Raw genomic sequence first — 14,179 nt, 5'->3', positions numbered from 1 at the left:
GAGTTTATCATCATTTCAGCATGAGCCCAGGTATATCTAATTTTTAAAGGGGGCATGGTGTATCTTTTGTAACCTGAACAATAGGACTACCTAATCTTCACTATCGGAGAAGGCAATGGCACCCCACTCCAGTACTCTTGCCTGGAAAATCCCATGGATGGAAGAGCCTGGTGGGCTACAGTCCATGGGGTCGCTAAGAGTCGGACACGACTGAGCAACTTCACTTTCATTTTTCACTCTCATGCGTTGGAGAAGGAAATGGCAACCCACTCCAGTGTTCTTGCCTTCAGAATCCCAGGGACAGGGGAGCCTGGTGGGCTGCAGACCATAAGGTTGCTAAGAGTCGGACACGACTGAGCGACTTCACTTTGACTTTTCACTTTCATGCATTGGAGAAGGAAATGGCAACCCACTCCAGTATTCTTGCCTGGAGAATCCCAGGGACGGGGGAGCCTGATGGGCTGCCGTCTATGGGGTCGCACAGAGTCGGACATGACTCAAGTGACTTAGCAGCAGTAGCAGTCTTCACTATTGTTCCAAAGATCATGTACAACCATCCACTAGGGCCTTGGTTCGAGTTCAAGGTTTCCTCAAAACACAACTGTATGTTATTTAGGAAGGTCTTTTATCAGTATCCCAGCACCCTCTGGGTTTCCTGTATTCCTCTGTTAGCATCCCTGCTATTTTGTAATTATGTTGCTTATAATCTATCTGCCTGGTTAAACTTTCTCCCATATGTTTGTAACCCTGGACCTTAATTTTAACAAGGGACTTGGCACAGGTTAGGTTCTCTGTAAATATTAAATGGATTTAAAATGGAGATTTAATTCCTGGCTTGAATTTACCTCACACAACATTTATTGAGTCTGTCCAATGAGCCAGGAAGACATTTTGATAAATCAGATGTCCTTACTTTCAGGGAGTTAGCATGCACTTATAATAGATTTAAGAAAAAGAAGAGCTGTCATTTATTTAGGGTCAGGTACTATGTTAGGTGCTTTGCATGTGTCTGAATAATTATTGCCATTTTACTGGTAAAACAACCGATAAGTTGTGGGTTAAGTAATTTTGCTGAAGTCACACAGCTACTAAGTGGCAGAGCAAGGATTTTAACTCAGATAGTCTGGTTTCTTTTGCCTTCAATCCTTGCCAGCATCAGTCTTTTCCAATGAGTTGGCTCTTCTAGTCAGGTGGCCAAAGTATTGGAGCAAAAGGAGAAGAGGGTGACAGAGGATGAGATGGTTAGAACATGAATTTGAGCTAACTCTAGGAGATAGTGGAGGACAGAGTAGCCTGGTGTGCTGCAGTCCATAGGGCTGCAAAGAGTTGAATGTGACTTAGTGAGTGAACAAAAGCCTGACTCCAGTAATACTTTCCCAACAATTAGGCTGAAAAATGCCACATAAATTCACAGTTCTGTCATTAAATCAGAGTTCAAGTTGATCTGGGGTGGCCTTGGCTTGGGATAGCTTGAAATAGGATCTCAGTTCTTTGACCAGTGATTGAAGCCATGTCCAGCCAGTGAGAGTGCAGAATCTTAGTCACGAGACCAAGAGGGCCAGTGGCTAGGTCCTGGTTCTTCTGCTTTGGAGAAACGAATTTCAACAAAGAGTTGGAAGTAGCGAAACAAGTGTTTTTTTAGGAGGAAAAACGTATATCATGGATAGACATACACAGGTGGGCTCAGAGAGAGTCGTGCACCTTTGTGGGCACACTTAGTTGCTCAATGGTGTCCAGCCCTTTGCAACCTCATGACCTGTAGCCCGCCAGGCTCCTCTGTCCATAGGATTCTCCAGGCAAGAATACTGGAGTGGGTTGCCATTCCTTTCTCCAGGGGATCTTCCTGACCGAGGGACTGAACCTCCTGCATTGCAGGCCAATTCTTTACTGTCTGAGCTATCATGGAAGCCTTTCCAGTAGCTTCAGTCACTTATTTGAGGCAGTTCTTCTGAGTTTCCTCTGGTCAACCATCTTGCTTTGCCTGGCTCTGAATGCATATTTGGTATAATTTAGGGCCCTGCCCCTCTTGTATGCAAGCATCTTTTGGCCAAGATGGATTCCAGTGCAAGGGTTTCTGGGAAGTTGATGGAGTATATTATAGTCCAGCAACTCCTCCCTTCTCTGACTTCTGAGGAACCTTTCTGTGTATGTGCAGTTTGGGGGATCTCCTTGATCTTAAGAATGAGAAATATGTATGTAGTCTCTTTATCTTCTATCCAAGCAGGACTGGGCTCCTGTCATTGTCTTCATCTTGGAGCATCTGCCCACAGGGGACAGATGTCAGTTGCTCAGCCTGAAGCCCGTTTATCTCTTGCATCAAGGTTCTGGATCCAGGTTTTTCAAAATTGCAGCAGATACTTAAAGTCTAGTAGGTTAATATGACCAACATAGGGAAGACTTTATGTTCCTGTTACTGGCCAGTGTGGATGGGGGAGCAGAGTTGTATTGGCTTTCTGTTAAAGCAGAAATGGATTTCCGTTTATAGAAATATTATATATTTGGGGGAGGGGAGCGCCCATTTGCTCAAAACAGGTGTTCCCCGCCACTTCCTCCGCCGACCCCCTCCCGTCTCCCGCCCCCCCCGCCCCGTCCCAAAACACACATCCTGAAGTAGGGAGGGGAAGTGGGCAAAGAGAAGAAAAGCCAAAGAGGATGTGAAGGGCCGCTAGGTGGGCATCCTCCACTGCCCTGCCTCACCCTCCAGCCCGCGCCGGCCACACCCCTCAGCCCCGCCCTCACCCCCAAACCCACTTTAAACTCCCGCCCCCTCTTAACGACGACCAATGTCCGGCCGGGGAGCCCTCAGGAGGCTGAGGATTGGCCGGCGCCGCGGTTGCCAAGGTGACGGGTGGGTCCGGCGGGGTCCGAGAGCCGGGTGCTGCGGGGGCGAGGATTGCCGGGCAGTTTCCGCCCCGGCCAGCCCAGGCCTGAGACGCCCAGATTTGCGCTCCTGGGTAGCTAGAGTGGGTGGTCCCCGAGAGCCCCTCGAACCCGTAAGTCCCCCGCCGGCCTCCGGCTCGGGGCGCGCCGCCCTCCGCCTTCGTCTCCACCCCCAGGATCTGCGGCTGCCAGCTCCCGAGCGTGGCTTCCCCGGCCGGCGGCGCGATGGGCTGCGGGAACTCCACCGCCGCCAGCGCGGGCGCGGGCCAAGGTGAGCGCGGCGGGCTGCTGGGGGCGCGGGGACCGCGACTCGGGGGCGGTGGGGAGTTCTGCAGGGCTGACCGCCTCTGCGGGAGAGGCCAGGAGAGAGGTGGCGAGAAGGAAGGGCGCGGGGACCCGGGGCAGGGAGGGCGTGCAGCCCCCTCTCCCCGTCCCCGATTTCGGGACAGGAGCCGATCGTCCGGTTTAGGACAGACTGAAAACGGGGCATTTCCCCTCCCTGTGCGGGGGCGGTCACGCCTGGATGAGGAGAACCTGCAGGGCGATCCTGCGGAGGGAGCGCGGGGAGCCCTGGTGGCGGGGCTCCCCTGCAGCGGGTAGTCCCGGCACTCTCCTAGGAGAGAGGTTTCCTAGTCGTGGCCAGCGTCTGCTCCCTCTTTTCTCGCACTCGCTTCCGCAGGCCTCGGGCTCCAGCCCCTCGCAACCCAGAGTCTGCACCTGGAAAAGTGCAGCAGAACGATTCAGGACTTTCTTTAGGGGGAGGGAAGGTGCTAGTGGGTTGAGAACTGCAAACAGGGCGCTAAAAATTCATCTGAGTCTGTCTTGATGTTTAAGACCGGCTGGGCTGTTAAGATTCCTCTGAGAAGCTGCAGTATCGAGGATGCTTTAGAATATGTGTGACAGAGCTTTAATATTAGCAGTGATCTGTTCTTATGTTTTTCATTAAAAAAAAAATTGAAACCTCTTTTTACACTTCTTCATTGTGTTGATTGGCCGGGGAAGTCGTCTAGATTCCCCCTAGTCAGCCAGGCGTTGTATCAAGTGACTTATTCCAAAACTCAACCGTTCTCTTTGACTCAGCTAGTGTCTACTTATTTAAGAGTCTGGGTCTGTTTTGAGTAATACAGTATCTGCTGACCTATTTTGGTGTCTTTTGGATACAGAACTCATATCTCCTCCAACTGAGATCAATCAGACGCCACATCCCATCCCAACCAGCAAATGGTAAGGGCGCTCTGATGCTGCAGTGTTTCCAAGGCGGGAGTGAATGCCCGCTCAATGACTTTGTGACCTTGGGCCTGTCACTTCCCTTGATCCAGACCTCCTGGAAGATGTAGTTTAAAATTCAAGCCTTTCCAGTTTATTTATTTTAAAGTTTATTTTGATGTTCACTTATGGGATCAGATGTGGGAATCTGCTCATTTAATTGGCGAAGTTTGTTATTCCTCTCTGGCTGTCAGTGACCAGACATACGGAATATTTTAGGAGAAGGCACTAAAATATGTGGAATTCTAGTCCCAAAGCTGTGAATGAAGCCAGGTAATGATTCATTGAAAAGTTTCTTTCTGACAGGTCATCTTTACCATCTCGAATTAAATTCCCAATCTTGTGACAGGCAGAGAGCTCCTGGGGAACAAACCCTTTTAATTCTTGTAACAGAGTCAAAGGTAGTTAGCTTAATTAGTGCCTTAGCATAAGGACAGGAGTCTCACTTGAGAGTGGCCAGACAGCTCTGTGTGGAAACCTGGAACCATGTCAAGACCATATTCTGCACCAGGAATTACGATTTACTCTAACAACTGAGGTTGAACTGCGTAGGTCCACTTATACATGGATTTTTTTTCAATAGTAAATGCTGTAGTACTACATGCTCTTCAGTCATTTAAATCCGGGGGTGTGGGACTGCCGATATGGAGGGCTGACCATGAATTATACTCAGATTTTCCACTCTGTGGAGGGTTGGTGCCCCTAATCCCCGTGTTATTCAAGGATCGAATGTATATCTCTCAACCTAACACGCACTGTGTCCCTATGCCTTCCATTGCATGTGTACCTTACTTTTAAAAAGGTTAAAAACCATTACCTTTAGTTTGGTACGTTTTCCATGTTGTCATAAAAAGAAAGAAAGAAAAGAAAAGGAAGGATTTGTAACCCATTTGCTTTAAAGTAGAGCTAGCTTACTTCAGGGTGTGTCGTCTCCCTGTCAGGGAATCGAACCCTAGTCTCCTGCGTGACAGGCAGGGATACTTACCAGTATTCTAATGAGGAGGGTTTCCCTGGTAGCTCAGTAGGTAAAGATTCTGCTTGCAAAATCTAGGAGATCTAGGTTTGACCCCTGGGTGGAGAAGATCCTCTGGAGAAGGAAATGACAACCCACTCCAGTATTCTTGCCTGGAAAATCCCATGGACAGAGGAGCCTGGCAGGCTACAGTCCATGGGGTCGCAAGAGTCGGATGCGATTTAGTGACTAAACCACCACCACCGGCTTACTTCATTTATAGTTTTGTTTGTTAATGAACTGCCTGTCAGGTTTGGAGATAGAGGGAGGTTTTCCATTGCTAAACCAGGACTATGATAAGTGAGCTCTGCAATGGTGAGGTAAGAAATAGAGACAACATGATTCTCTTTACAAATATTTGGTTGACCTTTATTCCCCCAATGAGCACATTCCTTTTTATGTAAAGGGAGATACAGTTATATTGAAAAAAACCACTCTGAGCGCATGTCTTCTGGATGAGTAGCCTCACTTTTGTTCACGAAGGACAGCTCCTGTAAGAGCATGCTGTTCTCTCCTCAAGCTCGCTCTTTGCTAAAAATTACTGTGTGTTCAGAGAAGAGGAAAATAGCGAGGGCAGACTATAAAACACGAAGGAGAAGAAAACATGAGTTGGGAGTTATTGCATCACCTCTTTGATGACTCTGCCCTTGTTTCTGAGAAGTCATCCCCCAAACATTTCTCTGCTGGTGAGTCCGGGTGCCTAGCCTCGGGCTTTGGTCATTGTTATTTCGAAATTTTCTGTCAGTTGATGTAACACCTTAGGTTCAGAAAGGAAATGCATCAAGAGGAAAGATGGAAGGGTAAGAGAACTAAACCGCAGTGCAAAGGTTTCTTTCAATTGTGAACTTTGGCATCAGCATTAAATACACTATTGCCCAAGCTGCAAATGCATGTCACTGAACCCAAGTAAAATGAAATGCATTAAATTGGTGTTGTCTCCACCCTCCAGTAATTACAGTGCAAAACTTCTGAAATGTCCCAGGAGTCTTACACTTCAATAGTCATTTTTAAGCTTTTCAGCCAAAAAAAAAAAAAAAAAAGAGAAAGATGGTGGGCAGGTGCTGAACTTGAATGTGGAGAGTGAGGCTCAAGCTTGACATTGGCACTGTGCTGGCTGCCACTGTGGGCATTTCACTTTACTTTTTTGAGCAACAGAATAGCACTCTACTGTAATTACTATATAGAAGTGGAGTAATACCACGTTGAAGGTGAAATGGTGTTCCCTGAATATTTTTCTATAAGAACACAGCAAATCTGCTTTCAGAGGATACATTAGCACTTTATAATAAGGACCCCCAACCTGAAATCGCCATTGTAAGCCCTGTCTTACTCCCTAAGTAATTCAGGTAAAACCACATAATTGTTTCTTTTCCCTGGGCTATCTGGACAATAGCTTTTCTTGGCTTTTGTCTGGTGAAATTGGTTTATATGACAAATTGGTATTTAGTAGTGTGCTTCAGTAAATTTGATTCTGTATGTCCAATACATGGAGAAACTAAAATGCAGTACAGTGATCAAACAGCCAGAAGGAATCCGCTCATACAGACCCTAGATAATTTAGGTCAGATTTCCTTTGCAGTAGATTTCTAAGTGGAAGCTAGTACATGGTCCACCTCTGTGTGCAAAGCTTCATACTCTGTTAGGGAATTTTAGGGCAATGGTAGGGGCAGCCAGAAAGGGATGACTGTAGAATGAAATCAAGCTTTCCCCCTCTTGAGAAATTGGTTGTTGAAGTAGGAAGATTCACCATTTGAGAACACCTGCAAAGCAAAGTGTAGTCAAATATACAATGAGCATCCAAATGCCCAAGAGATGTGGAATAAATCATAGTTTATTCAGAGAAGTCTTCAGGGAGGAGTCAAAGTATCCATGCTATCAGGGTAGAAGGGGACACGAGAACCACTTTAATTATATGAGCGCAGTCCCCATTCTGATGTTTTAGGACCATCACTGTCTCAATGTAGGAATTTGATTTTTTCCAACCTAGAACTATACAGGACTTCTTTTTTCCATTCAGTGACAATTCAGTACGTTTTCCCTGCATAGTGTAGAGTCTAGACTCTAAACTTTAGAGGAACGTCTGGGTTTAAGAGCCCGTCTTTTAAAAATTGGAGTATTGTTGATTTACAGCGTTGTGTTAATTTCTGCTATATAGCAAAGAGGTTGTTATATATAGTTTTAAAATCTTCTCTTGGTTTATCTTAGGGTATTGAATATAGTTCCCTGTGCTGTGTAGTCAAATCGTGTTCTTTTTCCATCCCATGTATAGTAGTTTGCATCTGCTAACCCCAGACTCGCAGTCCATCTCTCCCTCATCTCTCCCTCTTAGCAACCACAAGTCTGTTCTCTGTGTCTGTGAGTCTGTTTCTGTTTCGTAGACACGTTCATTTGTGTAATACTTTAGATTCCACAGTGATATCGTGTAATATCTATTTTACTTTGATAGATAAAAAGAGTCCATTTTGAAAGGGTTTCATTTGCTACAGGCAGGGAGCTGTTGCTTTCTCTGTGTTTTTCTTTGCTCTCCGTCTCCACCACTGTCTCGATCAGCAACCAGATTCTCTATTCCCTTGTTTTTCCTTGAATATATTCCTTAATTAGGCGGAGACATGAACACCCCTGCATTTGAGCTGATGAACCATAGCAGGTCAGTCATTTCCTGTGTCTAGTCATACATGTAGATTGTTGCCTGAGTCTGTAATGTAAACCAGGAAATCCTATTTTATGTGAACCAGAAAAATCCCTTCAAAGTTTGGATGGTTCCAAATGTGTACAAGAGCCTGGTTCAGTGTAGACTATTTTGCAGGCTGTGAAAAATATTTGCAGCAGCAGAGTCATTTCACAAGTATTCTGCTCCTGGTACTTGATTGAATTGTTGATTTGCTTTTTCTACCAGAGATGTGTAAGTGGCAGCTATCTGACCATAACTTAGTTTATTACTAGACTCTTTCTATAGTGGTTCTTCTATTTTATTCTATTTTATCATTGTACCCAGGGAGTTACTATATTTCTTTTGGGTCCAGTTACTTAGGTTAGTTATCACCTTATCCTCTATTAGATACATAATCACATTCTCTTCTGTTGCTGTAGCTATGTAGTCCAGCCTTCATCGACATCTGTAGATGGTTTCAGTCAGTTCAGTTCAGTCACTCAGTCATGTCCAACTCTTTGTGACCCCATGAACTGCAGCACGCCAGGCTTCCCTGTCCATCACCAACCCCTGGAGTTTCAAACTTATGTCCATTGAGTCAGTGATACCATCCAACCATCTCATCCTCTGTCGTCCTTTTCTCCTCCTGCCTTCAATCTTTCCCAGCATCAGGGTCTTTTCCAGTGAATCAGTTCTTTACATCAGGTGGCCAAAGTATTGTAGCTTCAGCTTCAGCATCAGTCCTTTCAATGAATATTCAGGACTGATTTCCTTTAGGAGTGACTGGTTTGATCTCCTTGTAGTCCTAGGGACTCTCAAGAGTCTTCTCCAACACCACAGTTCAAAAGCATCAATTCTTTGCTATAAAAGCAGCTTTCTTTATAGTCCAACTCTCACATCCACACATGACTACTGGAATGGTTTGGTAGTTCTGAAATTCAGCCACTGTGCTCAGCATTAGTCCAGGCTGTGTAGTGGTAATAATATAAAATTTTGCTGTTATCATCAAAGAAGTCATTAATATCTTATGTGCTTCTTCCCCCTAGCTCACTTAGGCACCCCCCCTCCCCAGCCAAGCTGTCTTTCTATTCTTTAAATATGCTCCACTCATTCTTGTTCTCTGTCTATTTGAAATACTCTTTCCTGGAGAGCTGATATTTTGTTTATTTATTGTCATTTTTGTTCCCCTTCCCCAAAGGTAAGCTTCATGAGAGTCTTGTCACAGCTGGACGCTCAGCCTCAAGACCAATATTCAGTCTTTCAGTGGAAGTTTTTGGGTCTTAAAAATTTTTTTGTTGAATGGATAAACATATTGTGGAAACAAAAAAGATATAAAATTAAGTCCTAACTTGTTGTAGGCACTCTCTGACTGATATAGCACTAGAGGAATGAAATATAACCTTAAGCAACCAGGGAAGCCTGCTTGGAAGAGGTGGGACTTGATTTGACTTTGCAGAATAGGTAGGATTTGGATAAGCAGAGAATGGAAGGGAGGGCACTTTTAGAGCAGTATGAAAACATAGGGACAGAAACGGGCTCAGTGCATTTCAGGGCAATGAGAAATCTGTTCTGACTGGGTCAGTAGTTCACATTGGTTGCAGAGTGTTGGAAGTAAGAACCGTCAGGATGGGAGTTGGGGAGGACAGAGAGGCAAGAAGGCCTCAGAACTGAGAGCAGGCTCTGGAGCCCAAAGACCCCAGTTCAGATCCTGCTTTCATCATTTATCAGCTGCATAACCTGGACAACTTGCTGAAACTGTCTATATCTTAGTTTCTTCAGCTGTAGAATGGAAGAGTGGTTATAGAACCTACTCAAGATTAAATGAGTTTAATATATATAAAGTGCTTAGAGCAGTGCCTTATTGTCTAAGTACTTAATGTGCTATTATTAATACAGGGAAAGACTGTCATAGACTGGTATAGAAGGAAGGAGCCAGCAGTAGAGTGATGTAATTTAAGGCTGTCGTCAGGAGTCCATGAAGTGAGAGGGTTGTTGGTGAATGATGGAGGCACTGACATCAAGGACCCCTGCAAGCCAGTTAGGCTGAGGACCGGCTACATGTGAGGGAGGTAGGAAGTGGAAGTGAAGCTGCTCAGTTGTGTCCGACTCTGACCCTTTGGACTGAAGGCTATCAGGCTTCTCCGTCCATGGGATTTTCCAGGCAAGAGTGCTGGAGTGGAGTGCCATTGCCTTCCCCAGGGGATCTTCCCAACTCAGGGATCAAACCCAGGTCTCCCACATTGCGGGCAGATGCTTTACCATCTGAGCCACCAGGGAAGCCCGAGGGAGGTAGCGGGAGGGAGAAATGAAAATGTACCCAAACTGTTAAAGCCTAGGAGACAGGTGGCGCTAGTGGGAAAGAATCTGCCCACAATGCGGGAGACCTGGGTTCGATTCCTGAGTTGGGAAGATCCCCTGTAAGAGGGCATGGCAACCCACTCCAGTATTCTTGCCTGGAGAATCCCATGGACATAGGAGCCTAGTAGGCTCCAGTCCATGGGGTTGCAGAGTTGGACACAACTGAAGCGACTTAGCACAGCAGCAGGAGACTGGAAGGAGCTGCTACTCCCTCTAAAGGGAAGGTTGGAGGATGCAGGTGACCCATTATCCTCTTGGATGGACTGCATTTGACGTGATGTGAATGACAAGATTTGTGAAAACACCTCTGTGCAGACAATTATCTCTGGCACGAAAGGATTAGAAGGTTCACTTGTTCTAGCCCCACAGGATTGATGTTGCAACCATGTGACTGGTTCATGAAGGTGACCCAAGAGAGTTATTCAACTCTGCCATGAGCCACTTACAGCTCAATAGAGACATAGCTTAAATTACAGCAGCTAAATGTCAATGCGTTGCCCTATGTCTGTACTTATACAGCTGTGTTTATTAATTTTTATCTACTGAAAGCATAGTATTCGGCAAGGGCAACCTGTAAGCAAAGAGGTTTTCTCTTAAGAACATCCACATTCATTAACATGATTTTATTTGCAACAACATGGGTTGGACCTAGAGGATATTAAGCTAAGTGAAATAAGTCAGACAGAAAAAGACAAATACTGTGTGTTTTCACTTATATGTGGAATCTAAAAAATGACACAAATAAATCACTATAATGAAACAAAAACAGACTCACAGGTACAGAGAGCAAACTAGTGGTTGCCAGGTAGTGAGGAGGGCTTATGGGTGAAATAGGTGAAGGTATTAAGAGGTGTGTGTGTGCCAAGTCGCTTCAGTCATGTCCAGCTCTTTGCGACCCTATGGACTATAGCCTGCCAGGCTCTTCTGTCCCTGGAATTCTCCAGGCAAGAATACTGGAATGGGTTGCCATGTTCTCCTCCAGGGGATCTTCCTGACCCAAGGATCGAACTGGTGTCTCCTACGGCTTTTGCATTGCAGGCAGATTCTTTATCACTGAGCCACAGGGAAAGCTCCATTATTAAGAGGTATAAGCTACCAATTATACAATAAGTAAGTCTTATGGATGTAAGTCAGCACAAGGAAAATAGTCAATAATGTTTTAATAACTTTGGTGCATAATCTATAAAAATCTTGAATCTTATGTTGTACCTGAAATTAACGTAACATCGTAAGTCAACTATACTTTAAAAAATTTACCTTTTTAGAATACACTGATCTGAAATTTTTTCTCCACTATTGAAGAAATGACTTACGATTCTGTGTCTCTTATTGGCTTATTGAAAAATAGACATTGCTGTAGATGAACTAAAGAGCTGTTGTTCTACTTCTTTTGGCCAATTGAGCTGATGACATAGTTTTAGAACTATTATGGGTCAGAGGAGACATAGCAAGCTGTCAAAATTAGAGGGAGCTTTGTTTTTTTTCTACAGTTATGTTTATACAATTCTCAGAGAGACGTTTTTCTTTCATAAAACAAATAAAGAGTAAAACATTCCTGCATATTTTTATTATTTCCCATAAGAGCCATAATCATTTATATTTCTGATTAAAAGAAGAGTGATTTGTGCATCTTCAGTGCCTTTTAGAAATTCTTCATGTGCATAATTTTATTTTCTGGTGTATGTGTTTAAGTTATCACTACTCAGTCTGAACAAAGAGATACGATTTACTATGTAATTTAGCAATTCATTTGTTTGTGAACAGTTCCAGTATGTTACTTCAGCACTATGAAGTGCATAGAGAACAGGGATGAAAAAGGCATTAATAGTGTTTTTTCAAATGTACATATGTATGTGACCTTTCTTTTAAAAGAGGTAAATATTTTCTTTTTGTTAAAATTTGGCATGGGTAAGGAAATTCATAAAAATAAATATATGACTCTGAACCATATTGAAAATGTACTGGGCAGTACAGGGCAATCTTTTAAAGTTATAAGACTTATTAGATTGCCAATAAACATCTGTCTATAGGAACCAAGATGTTACAAATATCTGCTTAATATCACTGAACTGCTGGCTTTATCATGCACTAGGAGTAAAATTTTGTCTGTGTTTGCAGAATATGTGACATGTCATATTAAATTTAATTTTTGCTCAATATTAATTTTGCTATGTATTTTTTTTCAAAAGGGAATTTCTGCTTTTGGAGAGGTGGAGGAGCACAGGAATGAGAAGTGTATTGGGTTGAATGGTGACCTCTAAAAAAGATACGTTCTCATCCTAATTTGGAATGTGTGAATATTGTCTTGTTTGGAAAAAGAGTCTTTGCCAGTATAATTAAGGATTTTGAGATGAGGACACCATCTTAGGTTATCTGGATAGGCTCTAAATCCTAGATGGTGAAGTGTCTTTGGAAGAGCTAGACAAGGAGAAGACAGATATGGAGAGGAGGTGATGTGAGGACGGGGTAGAACAGAGAAAGCACTATCTGGCCACCAGCCACAGAGTGCCAAGGAAGACCCACTGTCCCGTGATGCTAAGAGGCCTGGACCGTGTTCTTCCCGCAACCTCTGCAGGGTGTTGGGACCTCCTGACACCTTGATGATGTACTTCTGGCCTCCAGAACTCCGAGAGCACGTATCTCTGTTGTCTTAAGGCATTTAGCTTGTGGTGATTTGTTACAGCATTCATGCGGAACTAACACAGAAGACATTTTTGTAATTGTTCCTGGAATGGGATATAATCAGAAAATCAGAAAATGAAGAGTTTACAAACAATACCTGCAGTGTGAATAATCATTTGCTGAAGCAGATACAGCACCGTTCAGTCTTGGTGTGATTCATACAGCATTTCAAAGCTGTTCAGAGCCTCAGTTATTTATGGGGGTGCCCAATTTCTATAAAATGTGAAGGTTATCTGAGAGGTTTTTCCTTCCCAGATGCCATCTGCCTCTCCAGTTCTCTGACACCATCCAGTTCAATTCTGATGCTCATATGTGGAGTTAGTGTCTATCACCGTAGGTTTGAGGGCTGAGTCGCCTGAGATCGTCTCACTTCAGACATCAGTATCAAGTATTGGGTCCCCAGCTTACTTGCACTGCTGTCTGACTTGACAGCAAATTTGGGGGTTCTCACATCCCCCCTCCTCAGACCTGACAGTTTGCTAGTATGACTCAGGAAGGTACTTTGCTTACTGGATTAAACGTACTAGTTTATATAAAGGACACAAATGAACAGCCAGATGGAGAGGTACAGAGGTCATGTTAAGAGTCTCGGGCATAGGGGTCTCTGTCCCCATAGAATTGGGGTAAACCCCCTCCTGGTACATGGATGTTCAACTCAGAAACTTTCTGAACCCTGTCCTTTTAGTGGTTTTTATGGAGGTTTCATTACATAGGCCTGATTGATCAAATCATTGGCCATTGGCGATTAACTTGATCTCCAGCCCCTCTCTTTTTCCAAGAGGACAGGGAGTGGGGTTGAAAGTTCCAAGCTTCTAATCAAGCCTTGGGTTTTCTGGGAGCTCCCATCCTGAAGCTACCTGGGGTCCTGCCAAGAGTCACCTCATTGGAAGAAACAGGCTCCTATCACCCTTATCTCTCAGGAAGTTCCAAGGATTTTAGAAGCTCTGTGCCAGGAAGAGGGAATGAAGACCAAATATCTTTCTGTGATTTGTCAATATCAGATTAATTTTTTTTAATGCTTAATAAATTGCATTTGCTGTGCATTTTTAAATGACTGAGACTCTTGACTTTGGGAATCATGAATACAATTTTAAAATCTTTTGACGAAATTAAAAGGTATAGACTTTGGTGGCAGTCTGGTGGTTGAGTGCACGCTTGCACCGCAGGGGGTGTGGGGGTGTCAATCCTTGGCTGGGGAATCCTGCATGCCTCACAGTGCAGGCGCTTCCCACCAAAAAAATATATATGTATACACAATCATGGTGAAATGAGGCAATATTGTGAACAACAATCTTCTAAGTGTTAAAGAAACAGTTGTATTCAGAAGGAAG

General features: G+C 44.1%; 1 protein-coding gene across 2 annotated transcripts in view; it reads left to right on the top strand.

Moving 5' to 3' along the window:
* The first annotated feature begins 2,842 nt into the window (after positions 1 to 2,842).
* C5H12orf75 (chromosome 5 C12orf75 homolog) overlaps positions 2,843 to 14,179 on the top strand; it is a 44,892-nt gene continuing 33,555 nt past the window's right edge. Inside the window, exon 1 of one of the 2 annotated variants that reach the window (XR_003511110.1) lies at positions 2,843 to 3,151. Coding sequence is in view for 1 of the 2 variants with exons in the window: in XM_027541900.1 (XP_027397701.1) it covers positions 3,106 to 3,151 (46 nt within the window). In the remaining variant the exon portion in view is untranslated. The remainder of the gene's footprint in view (positions 3,152 to 14,179) is intronic. The other variant, XM_027541900.1, reaches the window with a different exon arrangement.

This window comes from Bos indicus x Bos taurus, chromosome 5, assembly GCF_003369695.1.
Source record: "Bos indicus x Bos taurus breed Angus x Brahman F1 hybrid chromosome 5, Bos_hybrid_MaternalHap_v2.0, whole genome shotgun sequence".
Taxonomy (NCBI): domain Eukaryota; kingdom Metazoa; phylum Chordata; class Mammalia; order Artiodactyla; family Bovidae; genus Bos; species Bos indicus x Bos taurus.
This window is presented reverse-complemented; position numbering and strand designations above follow the sequence as displayed.